This window comes from Mycteria americana, chromosome 12 (assembly GCF_035582795.1).
Source record: "Mycteria americana isolate JAX WOST 10 ecotype Jacksonville Zoo and Gardens chromosome 12, USCA_MyAme_1.0, whole genome shotgun sequence".
NCBI classification, from domain to species: Eukaryota; Metazoa; Chordata; class Aves; order Ciconiiformes; family Ciconiidae; genus Mycteria; species Mycteria americana.
In genome coordinates, this window is record NC_134376.1 from 7,127,957 (window position 1) to 7,142,669 (window position 14,713).

The following is a 14,713-nucleotide window of genomic DNA, read 5'->3' on the forward strand; positions in this document are numbered from 1 at the left end:
CACAGGGCTGGCGAATCATTCAAGCCAGGCTATAGGGCTACCCGACGTAAGGAGGACTAGCTTTCTGTCTGTGCACCATATAGATCTTTAGGACAGCCCAGATTCAAAGTGTCAATAAACAGGCAGAGTGCCGAGATAAGCAACAGAGCTCCCCATCTGCAGAGGCAACAAATGGGTCCTGATTGTTTTGCATGTGAAGATTGCCCAGTTTTGTTTCCCTTCACTGGGAGACAATGCTTCACTGCAAGGACACAAGAAGGTGGAAGAGGAGGGAACATTCAGTCCACCCAGCTTCACGCATGGCCTGGAGCAAGTCTCTTCGCCTGCAGGACCGGCTTCTCCTTCACTGTGCTGCGGGATGAGCAACGCCTGTCTACCCTGAAGGCTTATTTTGGGATTGGCATTTGCAAGGTAAAGAGCTAGAAGGCACAAGGTAAAGAGCTGTCTGTGTTCAGAGAAGAGGTTAGATGAAGCGGATGGAAGAGAGGGATGAAGATGAAATCTAAAGAGAAATTTCATAATCAATGCCTAATAATAAAGCAGCTAGGGGACTCACAGGTGCTGGGAAGTTATTGCAGGCAGCAGAATCTGAGCTAGGCTGTGGAAAAGGAGCAAACCTGCCCCCCTGCACTTGGCGGGGAGCCGGCAAGCCTGCACCTCCACGAGTTGTGCTTGGACTTTGCCTTTTGCAGACATAAATTCCAATTTTTGTGGAGAGCTGGGGGTGGAGGTGAAGATTGTGCAAAGTGCAGCAAAACCCCTGACATCATTTACTCTGAATAAATATAACGTGATAATGCGAGCATTCTAATAAAGGTGTCCCTTTTCAGGAAGTCAAGCTCCATCGAAACATGGCTGCCCTCACACCCCTCTTCATCTGCGGGGTGTGCGCATTGCTTTTATCAGCTGCACTCTATGTTTTAAAAGTCTTTAAGCAATCAGCTTTAAATTTGCCTCCCGGTCCGTTTCCTCTTCCGATCATTGGCAACCTGCATTTGCTGGACATCAGAAGGCAAGATAAGTCACTCATGAAGGTAATAACAAGTGTCCTTTGTTTCTAGGGTGTTGAATGTCAGCATGTACCTATTTAAAATTCTCCTCTGGTGACAGTTCTGAGATGATTTTTGGTGTCAAATGCGTTTTTAAAAAAACTGTGATTTTTAAAGGTTTCAGAATGACCAAGGAAACTGTTAAATCCCAGTTCTGCAGAGGGTGATGTTAAATATGAGCAGTGCTTTCATGAGAACTACTCATACATTGAAAACTATGAGTGTCTGCATCAGATCAGATCAATGGACCTCAATTTTGGCATCTTCCTTGTGTTGTGAAATACTTTAAAATATTTGAGTGTCCACATAGCCAAACTGAAAGATGGATGCTTAATTGTGGTTGCCAAAATAGGTTGTATTTCTTATTTGTGTTGCCAGTTTTTCATGAGAATGGGAATTAATATAGCACAGCCCAAAGAAGAGATGTAGGAGAAATCGTTTGAAACAGTGAATGACTTGGACTTAGGCAAGACAAGGTTCTCTGTAGGAGTCACAGTTGCCTCGCATCTGTCTTCCAGAAAAAAGGGGAACATTTCGATGTATTTAGTCTCTCAGAGCCAAAATGTGGCTCAGTGGGCATTCCCCATGTCAGGACGTGGGGTGTGAATATCCTGCACCTCACACCAAGCCTTTTCACATCAGGTTGCCAGCAGCCCTCTGACCTGCTTAGCATTATGTAGGGAAGAGGAGCTGGCTTTCCCTGTCTCGTTCCCATCACCATGCCATGTGAGGGGCCTCCAAGATGCCTGTGGAGATGCATCTTCATCTTACACCAGCCAGCTCACAGTGGGCTCAACACCCAGAGCCTGGGAGGTGGGAAATAGTTTGGACTGTGGTTCCTGTTCCTGGCAAGACCAGAAATCCTTCTGCAGAGGAGGGGAGGGGAGAAGGGGTTTTGGGGTGGTGCATGGACATGCTGGGAAGACTAAGCAAAGCAGAGGCTGGAAAGGAGGTGACCTGAGGACTCAGGAGCGAGGTGATAGCATCTTAGTGAAGCAGAGGCTCAGGGGAAGGTGTTGGGCACATTGGCTGCACCGATGCCTTCTTTCCCCCATTGAACTGTAGCATCAAGAAGCCAACTGGGAAGGGGGTCTGCTGCTGAAACCAACTGGGAAGAAGGGGTCTATTGCTGCAGGCCGGGGGACCCTCTCGCAGTCTTCTGCCCTTTGCAGTCTGCTCTGCCCTGACCGCAAAGGGCACAGGACGGCAAGAGGCTCCTCCGGGCTGCAGCTACAGGTGTGGTGAGATTTTATATTGGGCTTGTGGAACTGCAGTAATGATCTGACAGCTGACTTGCCAGAAGACTTTTAAGGTATTAACAAACAAATGACCTGGAGTAGAAAATCCTCCCTGAAAGGAGAATCCCTAAAGGGTTTCCCCATGGAAGTTGCACAGTAGATGATGCAGCAACTGAAACATTATTTTGAAAAATGATTGAAATCAATGTCCTGTGAACTATTTTTTTGCCTAAATTCAACAAGTCTGGCTATATTGCCGAAGCACTGATTAGACTGCTTGGGCTACCTGTTTGCTTTGGTACAGCAGAAGGGGTTGCTAAGCTTTGGAGCCTCCTCTGCCTTACATTGCCAGAACTGGTCTCCTTTTACGGGACACCAGGCTTGATCCCATGACAGCTTTATGCAGTTTCAACTCTGTTGCTCTCAGTCAAGTCTTAATTCCTTGTAAGGCCTGGCAGGACCATGTTTGTGAGCCCCCGGAGAGCTCCTGTTACCCAGTATCTCAGATCTCATTATAAAGTCCTGCTATGCATTGGCTTGAAAACTATGGTGCAGCAGAAATAAAACGTAGAGTGCGGTATTGTGGTAATTTTCTAAGGCAAGTTGAAAGAGCAAAGGTTTCTTATGCCTTCGTATGTCCATCCTTGGTGAATTATATAATATACCTCTTTGCCTTAATTGCAAGAAAGCTTTTATTTAACTTCTTGTAATAAATAAGGACACCTCTGCTCTTTCATCCTCTTGTGGACGGTAGCTTTACAGCCTGCCTGGTCAGCAGTTGCTCCATAGCTGTCTGGCAGATCTTGGTGATGCTTTTATGCTGCTGCTGGTGCCCAAAATGTCTTGATACCTTCTGCCTCTTTTAACCCACTGCGCCAAACTGAGCCCAACCAGCTCAGAAAAACAGTGGTTTTATGGAAGCTGCTGGGTTAAACAGACCACTGTTTATTTGCTTTGACTCCTCTTTCATTTAAGTGTCTCAGGGCTTTACCTCTGTCATCCCTCCAGCCCTTCTGGCCACAGAAAGAGGAGGGAAGGCAACTCTTCATCCACCCCAGCAGGACATACCACTCCCACTGATGACCTCCATGCTCTGATTTTTCTCTCCTTCTAGATTTCAGAGAAATATGGCCCTGTGTTCACCGTCCATTTGGGGTTTCAGAAGGTGGTGGTGCTGACTGGCTACGAGGCAGTAAAGGATGCCCTTCTGAACACGGCGGATGTGTTTGCGGACAGACCAGCTATACCCATATTCTATCACATCCAACGTGGAAACGGTACTGGCAGGCTGAAAAGATAAGGATGTGCTTGCTATGCTCTTTCTCAAATGTGTTGTTTCAATTGCAACAGTATTTCAGAGTCTTGAGCTGCGTCCTTATCGATGAGGGCTACGTTTTCTGGGGTGTGGGGGCAGTTATTTGTTTTCTTAAGAAAAATACTTCTGGGAATCTTCTTATTTGCCTTATCAGTTTTTTTCAGTGGTACTTGGGTCACATTTCAGGGGCGTTTTTTTGCAGCGCAGAGGGAAGGAAATTATTTTTCACAACGTGAAGGCTGAGGTCCTTATGCAATCTCTTTTCTGCAGTTACTGGGAGTTCAGACAAAGCGTGGATCACGCATGACTCATGATAAAGACTGCAAGAACTGGCAAGAGTGCAACAGCATGGGCTGTTTGTACCTCAAACAATTACTTCTGTAAACAGATTTTTGGCATGTTTCTGAATTGCATGTTAAAAAGTAATACATTGCCCAAGACTAGACATTGAAAAACAATGAAGGGAATAATCCAGGGCTGAAAGGAGAAGATTCGATGACCTAATATGTATATAATGCATACAGCGTGTGGGGGTTTGTTTTCATCTTCTTTTTAATAGTGAGGCCCAGTGTGAGGAAGGGTACACTACGCTACTTTCCCAACCACTGTATGAAGATGTAGACTATATTCATCCCTGGAAGCCCTCCTGGGAAGGGAGGACTTCTGAATTGTACCCTAACACCTCCGTGCCCTCTTGGCTGAGCACTTTTTTTGGCCGATGGGTTAGCCTGCTGGGAGGTATTCCCCAGCTGGAAGCAAAGGTGCCTCCCTGCCACCCCTCTTGTCCCCTGCCCAGTATACAGTTCATCCTCTAGAATACAAGTTGTTCAGTGAAATCGTTTGTCCTGTTTATGACAGGGATGGAGCGGTGTCATCTGCTCCTAGCCTTGCTCTCTGAAACAGCTGGGTCTTTTTTCTAAGGAAAAACAAGTCAGCCTGAAACAAATACCATGCATAGAGCTTTTTACTGTGTATGGCTGCAAAGAGACAAAGCTATAAACAAACCAAACCTAGTGCTTTGGTGTGAACAGCACCTGACTGTTTAAAATATTGCTTCCTGCCCTCCTGAACCTACGTGGGGCAGTGCTTTCCCAAGCCAGACCCCCACAGAGTCCCCAGTCCTCTCCCAAGCAGGCTCCACCAGGTTGCAAAATACCTGCGCTCCCCGGCTGTGCTTTTGGTGTTTCTGAGAAAATCCGGTACCGCCTCAGCAAACAGGGCATGCAATCCCTCCGTAGGTGTGTTCTTTTCTTCTCAAGAGCTCTGGAAGACGACACGGCGGTTCACCATAGCCACCATGCGGGATCTCGGCATGGGGAAGCATCTTGGAGAAGAAAGGATGCTTGAGGAGCTTCACTTTCTCATTGAGTTGATCAAATCTTTCAAAGGTGAGCTGGAGATGGCATCGAGTGTTTCATGCTACTTTACAAAGCCACTGTGAAGACCTCTGGGTTGCTCCAGAAATGACCAGTACAGTTATGATTTTGTTCATTTCTAGGTGGACCTTTCCAATTACGATTTTTGAATACAGCCCCCACCAACATCACCTTTGCTATTCTCTTTGGGAGAAGGTTTGATTATGAAGACCCAACATTTCTCACTCTGTTAAGACTCATAGATGAAGTTATGCACCTTCTTGGCTCTCCATTCTTGCATGTAAGTTACCCTCTGTGCTGAGACACTCCAGTGTCTCATGGGAGTTGGTAGGTCAAGCCGACTTACTGTTACTGGCTGGTTTTGGAGAATGTTTAGGGTACTGAAACATAAGAATCATAGAATGGTTTGGGTTGGAAGGGACCTTTAAAGGTCCTCTAGTCCAACCCCCCTGCCATGGGCAGGGACAAGATTCTTTGTTTTGGGTTTTTCTTCCTTTGTGAAATCCTCTTGTGAAGGAGGTCCAACATCACATGGTGGCACTGGGCTGAGATGCTGATGTGACCTTGCCAGCAGAAGGGATGTACTTGATCCTTCTACAGCCAGAAGATGCAATAACTGAGGCTTCCAGCGTGGTGGGACTTGGGGCGGGCAGTGTCCAGGAGCACCGGTGGAAATCCACAGAAGCGCTATAGACTCTGCCCTTTATGTTATTATTTTTAGTCATGTTATTTTGCGAACTTTATGGTTTATGGCGAATTGTAGTCTCCCATGAGGAAACAGACCCTAATGTAGGACTGGGATCTGGGCAAACTTCTGTCTTTGGTGTTTCATAGTAACTGCAGGAAAATGTTCCTGGAGTGTGTCTCAAAAATGTTTGTAGCACTTTTGACAGAGAGTTCAGAAGGACTCTACTTACCTATTTGTTGATGTTTTTTGTGTTTTTGTCAGTATTTGTACAGCGGTACCCAGAATAAAACACAAAATGCCAGCATCTCCTACTCCCTAGTATTTTTGGTCCAAAGAAGGCTCAGGTGGAAGAGATAGGAGGGAATCAGGTGCCTCTTGGAGGGCACGGCCAGAGTTTGTTTCTTTAAAAACACACTGGTGATAAAACTATTGAAATAATGACTTTATTTGTGCATGTACAAAGAAAAATACCCAGGCCCATTCCAGTTATTTTCTGCTGGATGCTGTGTGAACATCCCAAAAGTAACCTCTTGTCTTAGGGACAATTGCACCTGCATTTGGGGGTTACTAGGTTTTAGTCTCTTGCTACAGTTTAAGAAACTAGTGAAGCTACAGAGTAGTAGTGCAAACTACAGAGCTGCAGACGTTACATACGGGCCTCTCATACCTCCTGTTGTGGTATTAAATCAATACCTGCTCAACGGAGCGGCGTAAAAAGAGTATTCCAACTAAGAGGCTCTCATCTGAGCCAAGAGCTCTTGTTAAACTTAATCCTCCATCACAAGGAACAGAGTATTAGTTACTTAAGGTAATATTGAAACAGTAATCCAAAAAGCTGTTAAAAAAAAAGATGCTGATGAATTTATTACCTGAATGAGAACTATTTACAATAGTACAACATCCCTTTTCTTTTAATCTCTACGGAAAGTTTAGCTTTTTGCAGAAAACAGCAAAAATGATAACCAGTTAGCAAGAACAAGAGATTTGTGAATCTTATTCTGCAGCCAGTTTATTTATAACATTGAGAAATGGTGTAAGTAACCCCCCTGCACATAAAATGCAACTGTTTATTGTGCTGTGAAATTTAACGATGCTGAGAACTGAGTGTAATTGATTTATAATTCATGTGAAAGTTAAAAATGATGATCTAACAACTTTAAAACGTAAGTATTTTGGCTTGCTAAACATTTGGAGTTTTCTTTGCGTAATGCGTAATGCTTTATCTTTTTGCTTTATTACCTCTTTAAAAAAGTAATTTCATTGTTTCATGAGTTTACTATCACTTTCCTTTAATTGTATTTTTTTTTTAAATTCGTGTTTATAGGCTCTGTCTAGACAAGTCTGATAGGCTCCATTCATTTCTGTTGAGAATTTTTAATAAGAGGAGACATTTTTATACATTACCATTTTTTAGTTACCAAAAAAGAGAGACTCCAATCACATGTCATTTGGTTCCTCACATAAATGATTCCTCCATTATGATACTTGAGTTTTACAAGGTAATGGGTGAATTTAACTTTTTTTCTGTTATTTTTTTCCTTTTTTTCTTTTTAGTTATTTAATTTCTACCCATTCCTTGGATTTCTCCTCAAACCTCACAAGATGATACTGAAAAAAGTAGATGAGGTGTGTGTGATCTTAAAGAAGTGCATCAAGGAAAGCAAAGAAAGTATTAAAGAAAACAACCTGACCAGCTACATTGATGCATTGGTATTCAAACAAGAGGTATTTTAACAATATGACGATTCCTAGTGCGGTATCTTATACAGAGCTGCTCTGTGTTGCTTGTCTAACGAACATGCTCTACTATGGTCTATATGAAAATATTTAAATTTGGGGTAAACATCCTCCTGTTTTAATATGTTAAATACTGCATACGGAAGGCAAAGCAAGAAATAATTCACTAGACCGTATCACATGAACGTCTAAAACTTGTCCTCAGGTGCCAGCTATAGTCCCTTCCTTGCTGGAGGGAGAGAGAGGTAATGTCATTTTTCCCACGCGCTCCAGGCGCACGCATCCCTCCCTACAGGCATGGGAAGAGGCAACAGATTCCCAGTCGCAGAGGTGCAGAAGTTCCTATTGCGTTTGTGCAAACACATCACCAGCTCCCACACAGTGGGTTTACCGACAGGAATGGTAGTGTGGGAGTATAGCAAGGAAGGATTAGTCTGTATTTGCCCTTTTTCTCCAAGTGTTTGCATCCGCGTACTTGAGACGGATGGGGGGCAGGACGGGTACTTGGGCTTGATGCCTTGCGCGAGTGCCTCAGCTGTTGCACGCAGGAATGGGCCAAGTGTTTCCCATCAGCAGCATGAAGCAGGGACAGCAGAGTTGATGTGCCAGTCGTGTCCTGGGCTTTCCTGTGGCTCCTAGAGGTCCTGGCACACACCCGGACAAACCCCCGCTCCCCGGCTCGGGAAGGCACTGTCCTACACCTCTCATCGATTTTCCACCTCCTCAGGATCCACAGGCAGGGGATGGAAGTCCTGAGTCGATCAGATAACCACTGCCCAGAGCAGATAAATGTCGTGTGATGTTGGAAAATCAATGAATTTGTCCAGTTAGTTCATTTTTTGGGGACAAGATCTCAAGCGTGAAAATATTTCTGTTGAAAACTGAAGCATTTCTGTAATGGTATGTCATAGAAGCGTAGAATTGTTTAGGTTGGAAAAGACTTAAGATCATCAAGTCCAACCGTTGTCAATGCACTGCACCTTGGCACTTGTAATTCACGTGCATCACACCACAAGGTCTCTGAAGACTAGGCCACCCGTCCTAGTTCTCTTCCCATGCTAACAGTAGTGGTTTTTTTCTTTTTATTTCCCTGAAGGAGCAAAATAAAAGCAATACGCTTTTTCACGATGCGAATGTATTGGCCTCTGCACTCGACCTGCTCATGGCTGGCACCGAGACCACATCCACGACATTGCAATGGGCCATCCTGCTGCTGATGAAGTACCCCGAGATTCAAAGTAAGACACCTTTACAGTTTTGCTTTTCTTACGCAGGGTACTAAAGTACTCTGCAGTGACGTCATAAGTGCTGCTCACCTGTAAAAGCTTCATAGCCTCTCATGCACCCAAAATCTGAGCATCTGGAACCTGTTTACCTCTGTCCAAGCGTTGTATGCTGCCATTCAGGACCAAAGGACCTGAGGAGATCTCTCTCTGCTCCTAGGGGCTGGGCAACCTCCTGCCCTGGGGTAGTCCAGCCAACAGTCAGCACGAGCTGGGAGGTGCTTTACCACTGAGGGAAACTCACTTCATGCCTTTCCTTCGCTCTGCAGAAAAGGTGCACGCAGAGATTGAGCGAGTTCTTGGCCCTGGCTCCTTGCCTACCTTTGAGGACCGGAAAAACATGCCATTTACCAATGCAGTGATCCACGAGGTGCAGAGGTTTGTCACCCTCCTGCCACATGTCCCACGGTGCACCTCTGTTGACACCCACTTTAAAGGCTACTTCATCCCCAAGGTACTTGCTGCTCTCCAGATGAAGAGGGCAGTGCAGCACACCCGTGACCCGCAGGGCAAAATGTCACACGGAGTGGGGGAGCTTGAAGCACAGGGCTTTTGGTGGGGAAGAGCCAGTTCCCTAATCCCCCGTCTCCTCCGCGTCCAATGGCACGTGTGACTTCAGGGTTATGCACACAACTTCCCATTTCCCACAACTCAGTCTTTGTAATCTGGAGTCTGTTCCTTATTCTCTTCACTCTCCATTGCCATTCATGCCCTGTAGAGCAGTTCTGCCTCTGGAGTACCATGGCTTGGTCTCATTGGCTTGCTTGAGGCAAGCAGAGAGCAGCTGGGCAGGAAGGAAGCCTGGCCCGTGCCTGTCTGCTGCTTCATAACTTGGGAACAGCCAACAACCATTGTTGTTTAATCACATATTGGTAATTCCAGTGAACTGGGTGTCCACACTAACTATGTTGTCGTATTGCCATGTACAAACCCAGAAATTAGTTCTTCAGAAGTAGAAGTTTGCTTGCAGACAGAGCCCGAAGGGAGGAATGATTACATGGCTGAATGGGCAAAGCCAGAAGTTTGCTACGTCCACACATGCTAAAGCAGAGCGTGGTTGTGCTGCAGGGAACAACAGTGATTCCTCTGCTCACCTCCGTGCTGCTGGATAAAACACAATGGGAGACACCAGATGAGTTCAACCCCAACCATTTCCTTGATGCGGATGGGAACTTCGTAAAGAAGAAAGCATTCTTGCCCTTCTCCACAGGTAACGAAAGTGTTTGATCCTGCACAGGGCACCGAGTTCCCAGTGCCCCTTAGAAGACATTAGCCAGGTGGCAGGATTCGAGCCTCTGTTGGGAACGGCACAGACATCAGTGGTGGGGATGGTTTAGAAATACCCGCCCTGGGTTTTGATGACTTGCATACAGCCCCTCAGCCCACACTGGGAGACACACCGGGTCCTGGTGTTTGAATACACCACTGAGACCTACAGAAGACTCAACGCCTTCAAGCAAGAGTTCAGCCTCCCCTTTGCCTTGGGAAGGCCAGTTTCTAGGGTGTCCCAGATCAATTCCTTGCAGGCTCAGAGTGAAACAGCCCTGTTCAAATGCCTGTAGGAGACCAACAGTGATGGCTGCTGAATATCACGCCACGCTATTTTGCATTTCTGAGGCCTATAGTGTCCCTCACACTACTGCTACCAAGTAGTAGGGAGGAGGTGTTGGGTTGAGGTGCCACTTACCCAATGACTCCACCAACAGCCATGCTTTTGGCATTGCAGGGCGGAGAAACTGCATTGGAGAAAGTCTTGCCACGATGGAGCTCTTCATCTTCTTCACAGGCTTGATCCAGAAATTTACTTTTAAGCCTCCACCTGGGGTCAAAGAATCTGAGCTGGACACGACTGCAGAGGCTGGATTCACCATGAGACCCCATCCACAGTGTGCCTGCGCTGTGCTTCGCCAATAAGCCCAAGGCTCTGAACTGAGAAAAATCCACACAATTGTTTTGTGTGGAGCCTAGCAGATGCACAAAGGAGAAACCAGATCCCTGTGCAGTAGATACAAGTAGTGTCTTCTTAATCAAAGCCTTGCAAGTACTGGCTATATGCTTAAAATATCTGTTGAACAAATATTTTTCTAAGAAGCAGAGGAGGGCTGGTTGGTAAGGTTACCTGGAAAATCCCAGCCAGTTACAGGACTGGAAATGACAGGACAGCCACTACCTTACTCATCAAATACACAACATAAGAAAGTCTGAGCTTCTGGGAGAGGATGCTTCTCAAGAGTGGATCATATCTTCACTTGGAGAGCAACATTAGATACAAATGTTGATCATTGTCTAATCCCTGCCCTTTTCCCATTCCCTACTGCACACGGGATAAATTATTCCCAGATACCTGCTCCTTCTGTGCCTGATGGATGCTCTTCCAACGCTTTCCAGACTTCTGGTTTTGAATCCCAGATGCCAAACTGGACTTTTTAGGTTCACCTTTCTCTGAGGGACCTCACGGTTCCTTGGGAGTCATCGGCCCTTTCTATGTACAGGCTCTGCTATGCCTGCACTGCTGTGGGACTTAACGGCTCTCCCCAGACAAGGGAGGACACTCCCTCCTCCCCCCCCCCCCCCCCCTTTTTACAAGGGTAGCTCAGATACATAAGCACAACTTCTTTTCAGAGCACCATGTGTGAACAAGCAAGCATGCAAACATTGCAAAGATGCTTCTAAAATGCTCTTTCCTTAAGCAGCACAGAAGCTGGACAGATCTGGGCAAAGTGACAGAAAACCTGTCCATTTCCCCTTTCCTTACTTCTCCCACGTTTCTGTGAGATTTGTCAGGACCCTGTCTTTTCCCGACGTTCCCATCTTTTCTCCTTCTCTTCTGAGATGACTAGAGATGGAGCCTCATCACATCCCCTCACCAGTAAAGGCAACCAGGACTCTCTTACAGCAGCTGGCTTCTTCCTTGGTCTGAAATGCTGAGTGAAGGAGCTGATAGGACTGCAATGGGAGGTGGGTTGAGCCAGTGTCCCACAAAGTGTTTGAGCTTCTTCTCCCCATCCTACAGCAGACAAAGGTTAACCCACAATGTGGTTAAACCTTGTCTGCTGTAGGATGGGGAGAAGACGACTCCTCCTGTTCCCTGCATACTACCTGAGTCTTCCAGGTTAATAGTAAATAAATAGTGGCTATGTCTTTGCTCCTAGCCTTGCTCGCAGGTGAATGCAGTTGGACTGGGGGTACATAAAGCCTCAAGGCTCAGCTCTGCCCGCGTTATACAGCCCTAATTTGTGGCTGGCAGGGCGTTTTACCCCAGTAAGGACTGCAGGGCTGGGCTGTCTGTGACTCCGAGGGATCGTGGTGCCATCTCGTGGCAAAAACAAAATAGGAATTATATTCTGCACAATGCTTATTACTCTGGCCAGTGCACAGAGGGGCTGTAGCTACAAGCCCTCATTTTACAGATCTTTACAGTTGCTGCAATCCTTGCACCTGATCATTGCCCCTCTGAGAGCAGGAGCCCCTGGCCCCAGCATCCCGCAGCGCTAGGGATGGCAGGCTGGGCTATGGGACATGCTGCCCAGCCAGCTGCACGCGGCACGAGCCACAGACACAGCGTGAGTTGGATTTGTTCAGATCTTACTTTAAAAATCAGGCCACCTGTCCTGCCCCGAGATGTTTGCCTTCAATTCAGGTCAGTGTGTTGCAAGGCACAAACACGTTTTGCAGCTAGAGGGAAGACCCTTGGGGCCACTGAGGAACGTGGAAATGGTATTTCCACCCCTGAGAGCCAATGTTTTCTGCTGGGTAAATCTGTAGCTCAGTCATAATCAATGTTCTGCCATCGTTTGATGGCAGATCAAAATGGCAGATGGCAGAGGCTGAACAAATCTATGGGAGGCAGGCACTTTCTTTTGCAGACATATATTCAGCTGTCTAATTCAGTGTGCTGGGGAGCGATCGCTTCCATCCATCTGCTAACACAGGCACAAGTAGGATGCACTTTTCGAAGGAATCAAAGAAACCTGTTTTCCTTCGATGTTTGCACCTGGTAGCTCATGGCTCTTGTTGAAGCACAGGTATCGTGCAGTCTGCTGGATTTCTGTACGCGGCCAGCACTGCCGCAGGCTCTGCTCTGCCTGCCGGAGAGTGCCAGTGCAGAAGGTGATGTCCAAAAAGAGTAGGCTCTGAAGGCTGCAATGCCATGTAGGAAGGGATCCATCTCTCACCTTCAAAGCCAAGACCCCGAGAGCCCACGGCAAAGCGTCAGGTCTGAAGTTCCACCAGTGAATTCATACAGATTTGAATCCAGCCCAGTTTTGTCCCCCGGAGCACTAGATTGTTGCCATATCTGTCTTTTGAGTTCATATTACTTTTGGAGGGGGCTAGAGCAGGAACAGTCCTGGCCTCTCTGAAGCCAAAGGCAAACATCTTTTTCATTTCAGCAAGGCCAAGACTTCCTTCATTGAGTTGATATGTGGCTTTCTCCTCAGTTGCTTTATCTGTATCTCCCTGCCTTCCCTGAAGAAGACCCCATCCTGCTGCCACCGCTCCTCAAGAGTGACATTGCCAGCAGGTGATGCTTTGGGAGAACAAGAGGTGAGAGGCTCAGGGTCCAAGGCACTAAGCAGAGGGACAGCATCAGTGAAGCTGTGGTGGGAACCTTTCATTCAGCCTCTGCAAGCAAGAGGCAAAGACAAAAAAAGTGAAAAACCAAAGCTATCCCCAGGACTGAGTAGTAGCCCATAGCTGAGCACAAAGGGAAAGCTCTTTGTCCTGGAGGAACCACTCTGCAGATATGGGGGGTCTCCTGTTGAGCTGTTTTTTAAGTAGGATCAGGGTGTGCAGAACCTGTAAGATACAAGTAAAACTTACAATATTCATTGTCATTCTGGGCTCAGGATCAACCTTTCATGGCATTTGCATTTCTGTGTAATGCAAAGTTGAGTGGCAGGCATATGAAATATAATGAAGACATGGGATTAAAACTTTATTGGGTTCCCATGAAGGGGGAAACAAACAATATGATAAAGCACATGATAAGATAATGCATATGGAGAAGTGGCAATTCACAGGCAGATAAGTGGATAAAAAATTGCCTGAGCTATACATCAACTGGAATAAAATTGCAGAATATGATGGCAGATAAGAGTGCTACAGACAGGGACAACAGCCAGACAAAGCTACAGAGGAAAGGAAAACAACCAAAACCAGGTCTCGTCTAATCCCTGATCCCAATTCTCCCTCTGTGTGTGCGTGCAATACAAGCACTATGAAATTAGATACCATTTGCAAGGAAATCGCATGGCTGGTTCCAATGGCCAGACCATCCCAAATACCAGATTGACTGCTGATGGTGGCTCTTAACATTACCCAGGAGGTCTGAAGAGAGTAACAGTGTTTGCTCCTATTTAACAAGGTCAGGAAAGACAGAGACCCATAAACCTAGAAATAGGTCTAGTTTATTTTTCTGTATCATTAGCCTTTTATGATTGGTTGCTGATACAAATCTCATGTGGTCTTATGATTTAGACTGCAAACTTAGACATGTAGATCTTGTTTCATTCAGACTGCAAAGCAGTGTTGAACTTGGTGGTAGCAGCACTTGCTTATCTAAACAGGTTTGCAGACTCTGGGGCATCTTCCAGGACACTGTTCCAAGGCAGAAATAACTGTCCTCAAATCACATGAATCGATCTGGTTTTTCACTCTCGCTGTTTGACTTGGCTGCCCAGGCTGGTAGGATTTTGCTAGAAGCTATGGGTAATTAGAGAGCTTGGAAAAGTTCAGGAGGTGCTTAGGGATGGTTCAAGTGTGTGATCCACAGTGTATTTCTGTGGCTTCTGGCAAATGGCAGTGAGTCTTTCTCAGGATTTTGCGCAGATTTCTGTGACATTATGAACCTCACTGCTTTGCCATGGGAGCCTGGATGTCACACCTCCTGCTCATGGGCTGCATCCTCTTCACCAGACCAATTCCTTGGCCCCTCCATCAGCTCCATGCACAAGTCTATCTTGAGAAGAAGTGTGTGCTTGTCAACCACAATCATGGTTTCTAATTGATCATATGCACCTTCTCACA

General features: G+C 46.2%; 1 protein-coding gene across 1 annotated transcript; it reads left to right on the top strand.

Moving 5' to 3' along the window:
• Positions 1-851: 851 nt before the first annotated feature.
• Positions 852-10,600, top strand: CYP2W1 (cytochrome P450 family 2 subfamily W member 1). The gene is made up of 9 exons (XM_075514763.1): positions 852-1,034; positions 3,402-3,564; positions 4,841-4,990; positions 5,101-5,258; positions 7,221-7,391; positions 8,500-8,641; positions 8,956-9,140; positions 9,755-9,896; positions 10,413-10,600. Exons 1-9 carry the CDS (start codon positions 852-854, stop codon positions 10,598-10,600), a joined length of 1,482 nt encoding a protein of 493 aa, XP_075370878.1.
• Positions 10,601-14,713: the final 4,113 nt, after the last annotated feature.

Coding starts and splice junctions, on each gene's coding strand:
- CYP2W1 (XM_075514763.1), top strand. CDS start 852: ATGGCTGCCCTCACACCCCTCTTCATCTGCGGGGTGTGCGCATTGCTT. Junction 4,991..5,100: donor GTTGATCAAATCTTTCAAAG/GTGAGCTGGAGA, acceptor GTTCATTTCTAG/GTGGACCTTTCCAATTACGA. Junction 8,642..8,955: donor GAAGTACCCCGAGATTCAAA/GTAAGACACCTT, acceptor TTCGCTCTGCAG/AAAAGGTGCACGCAGAGATT.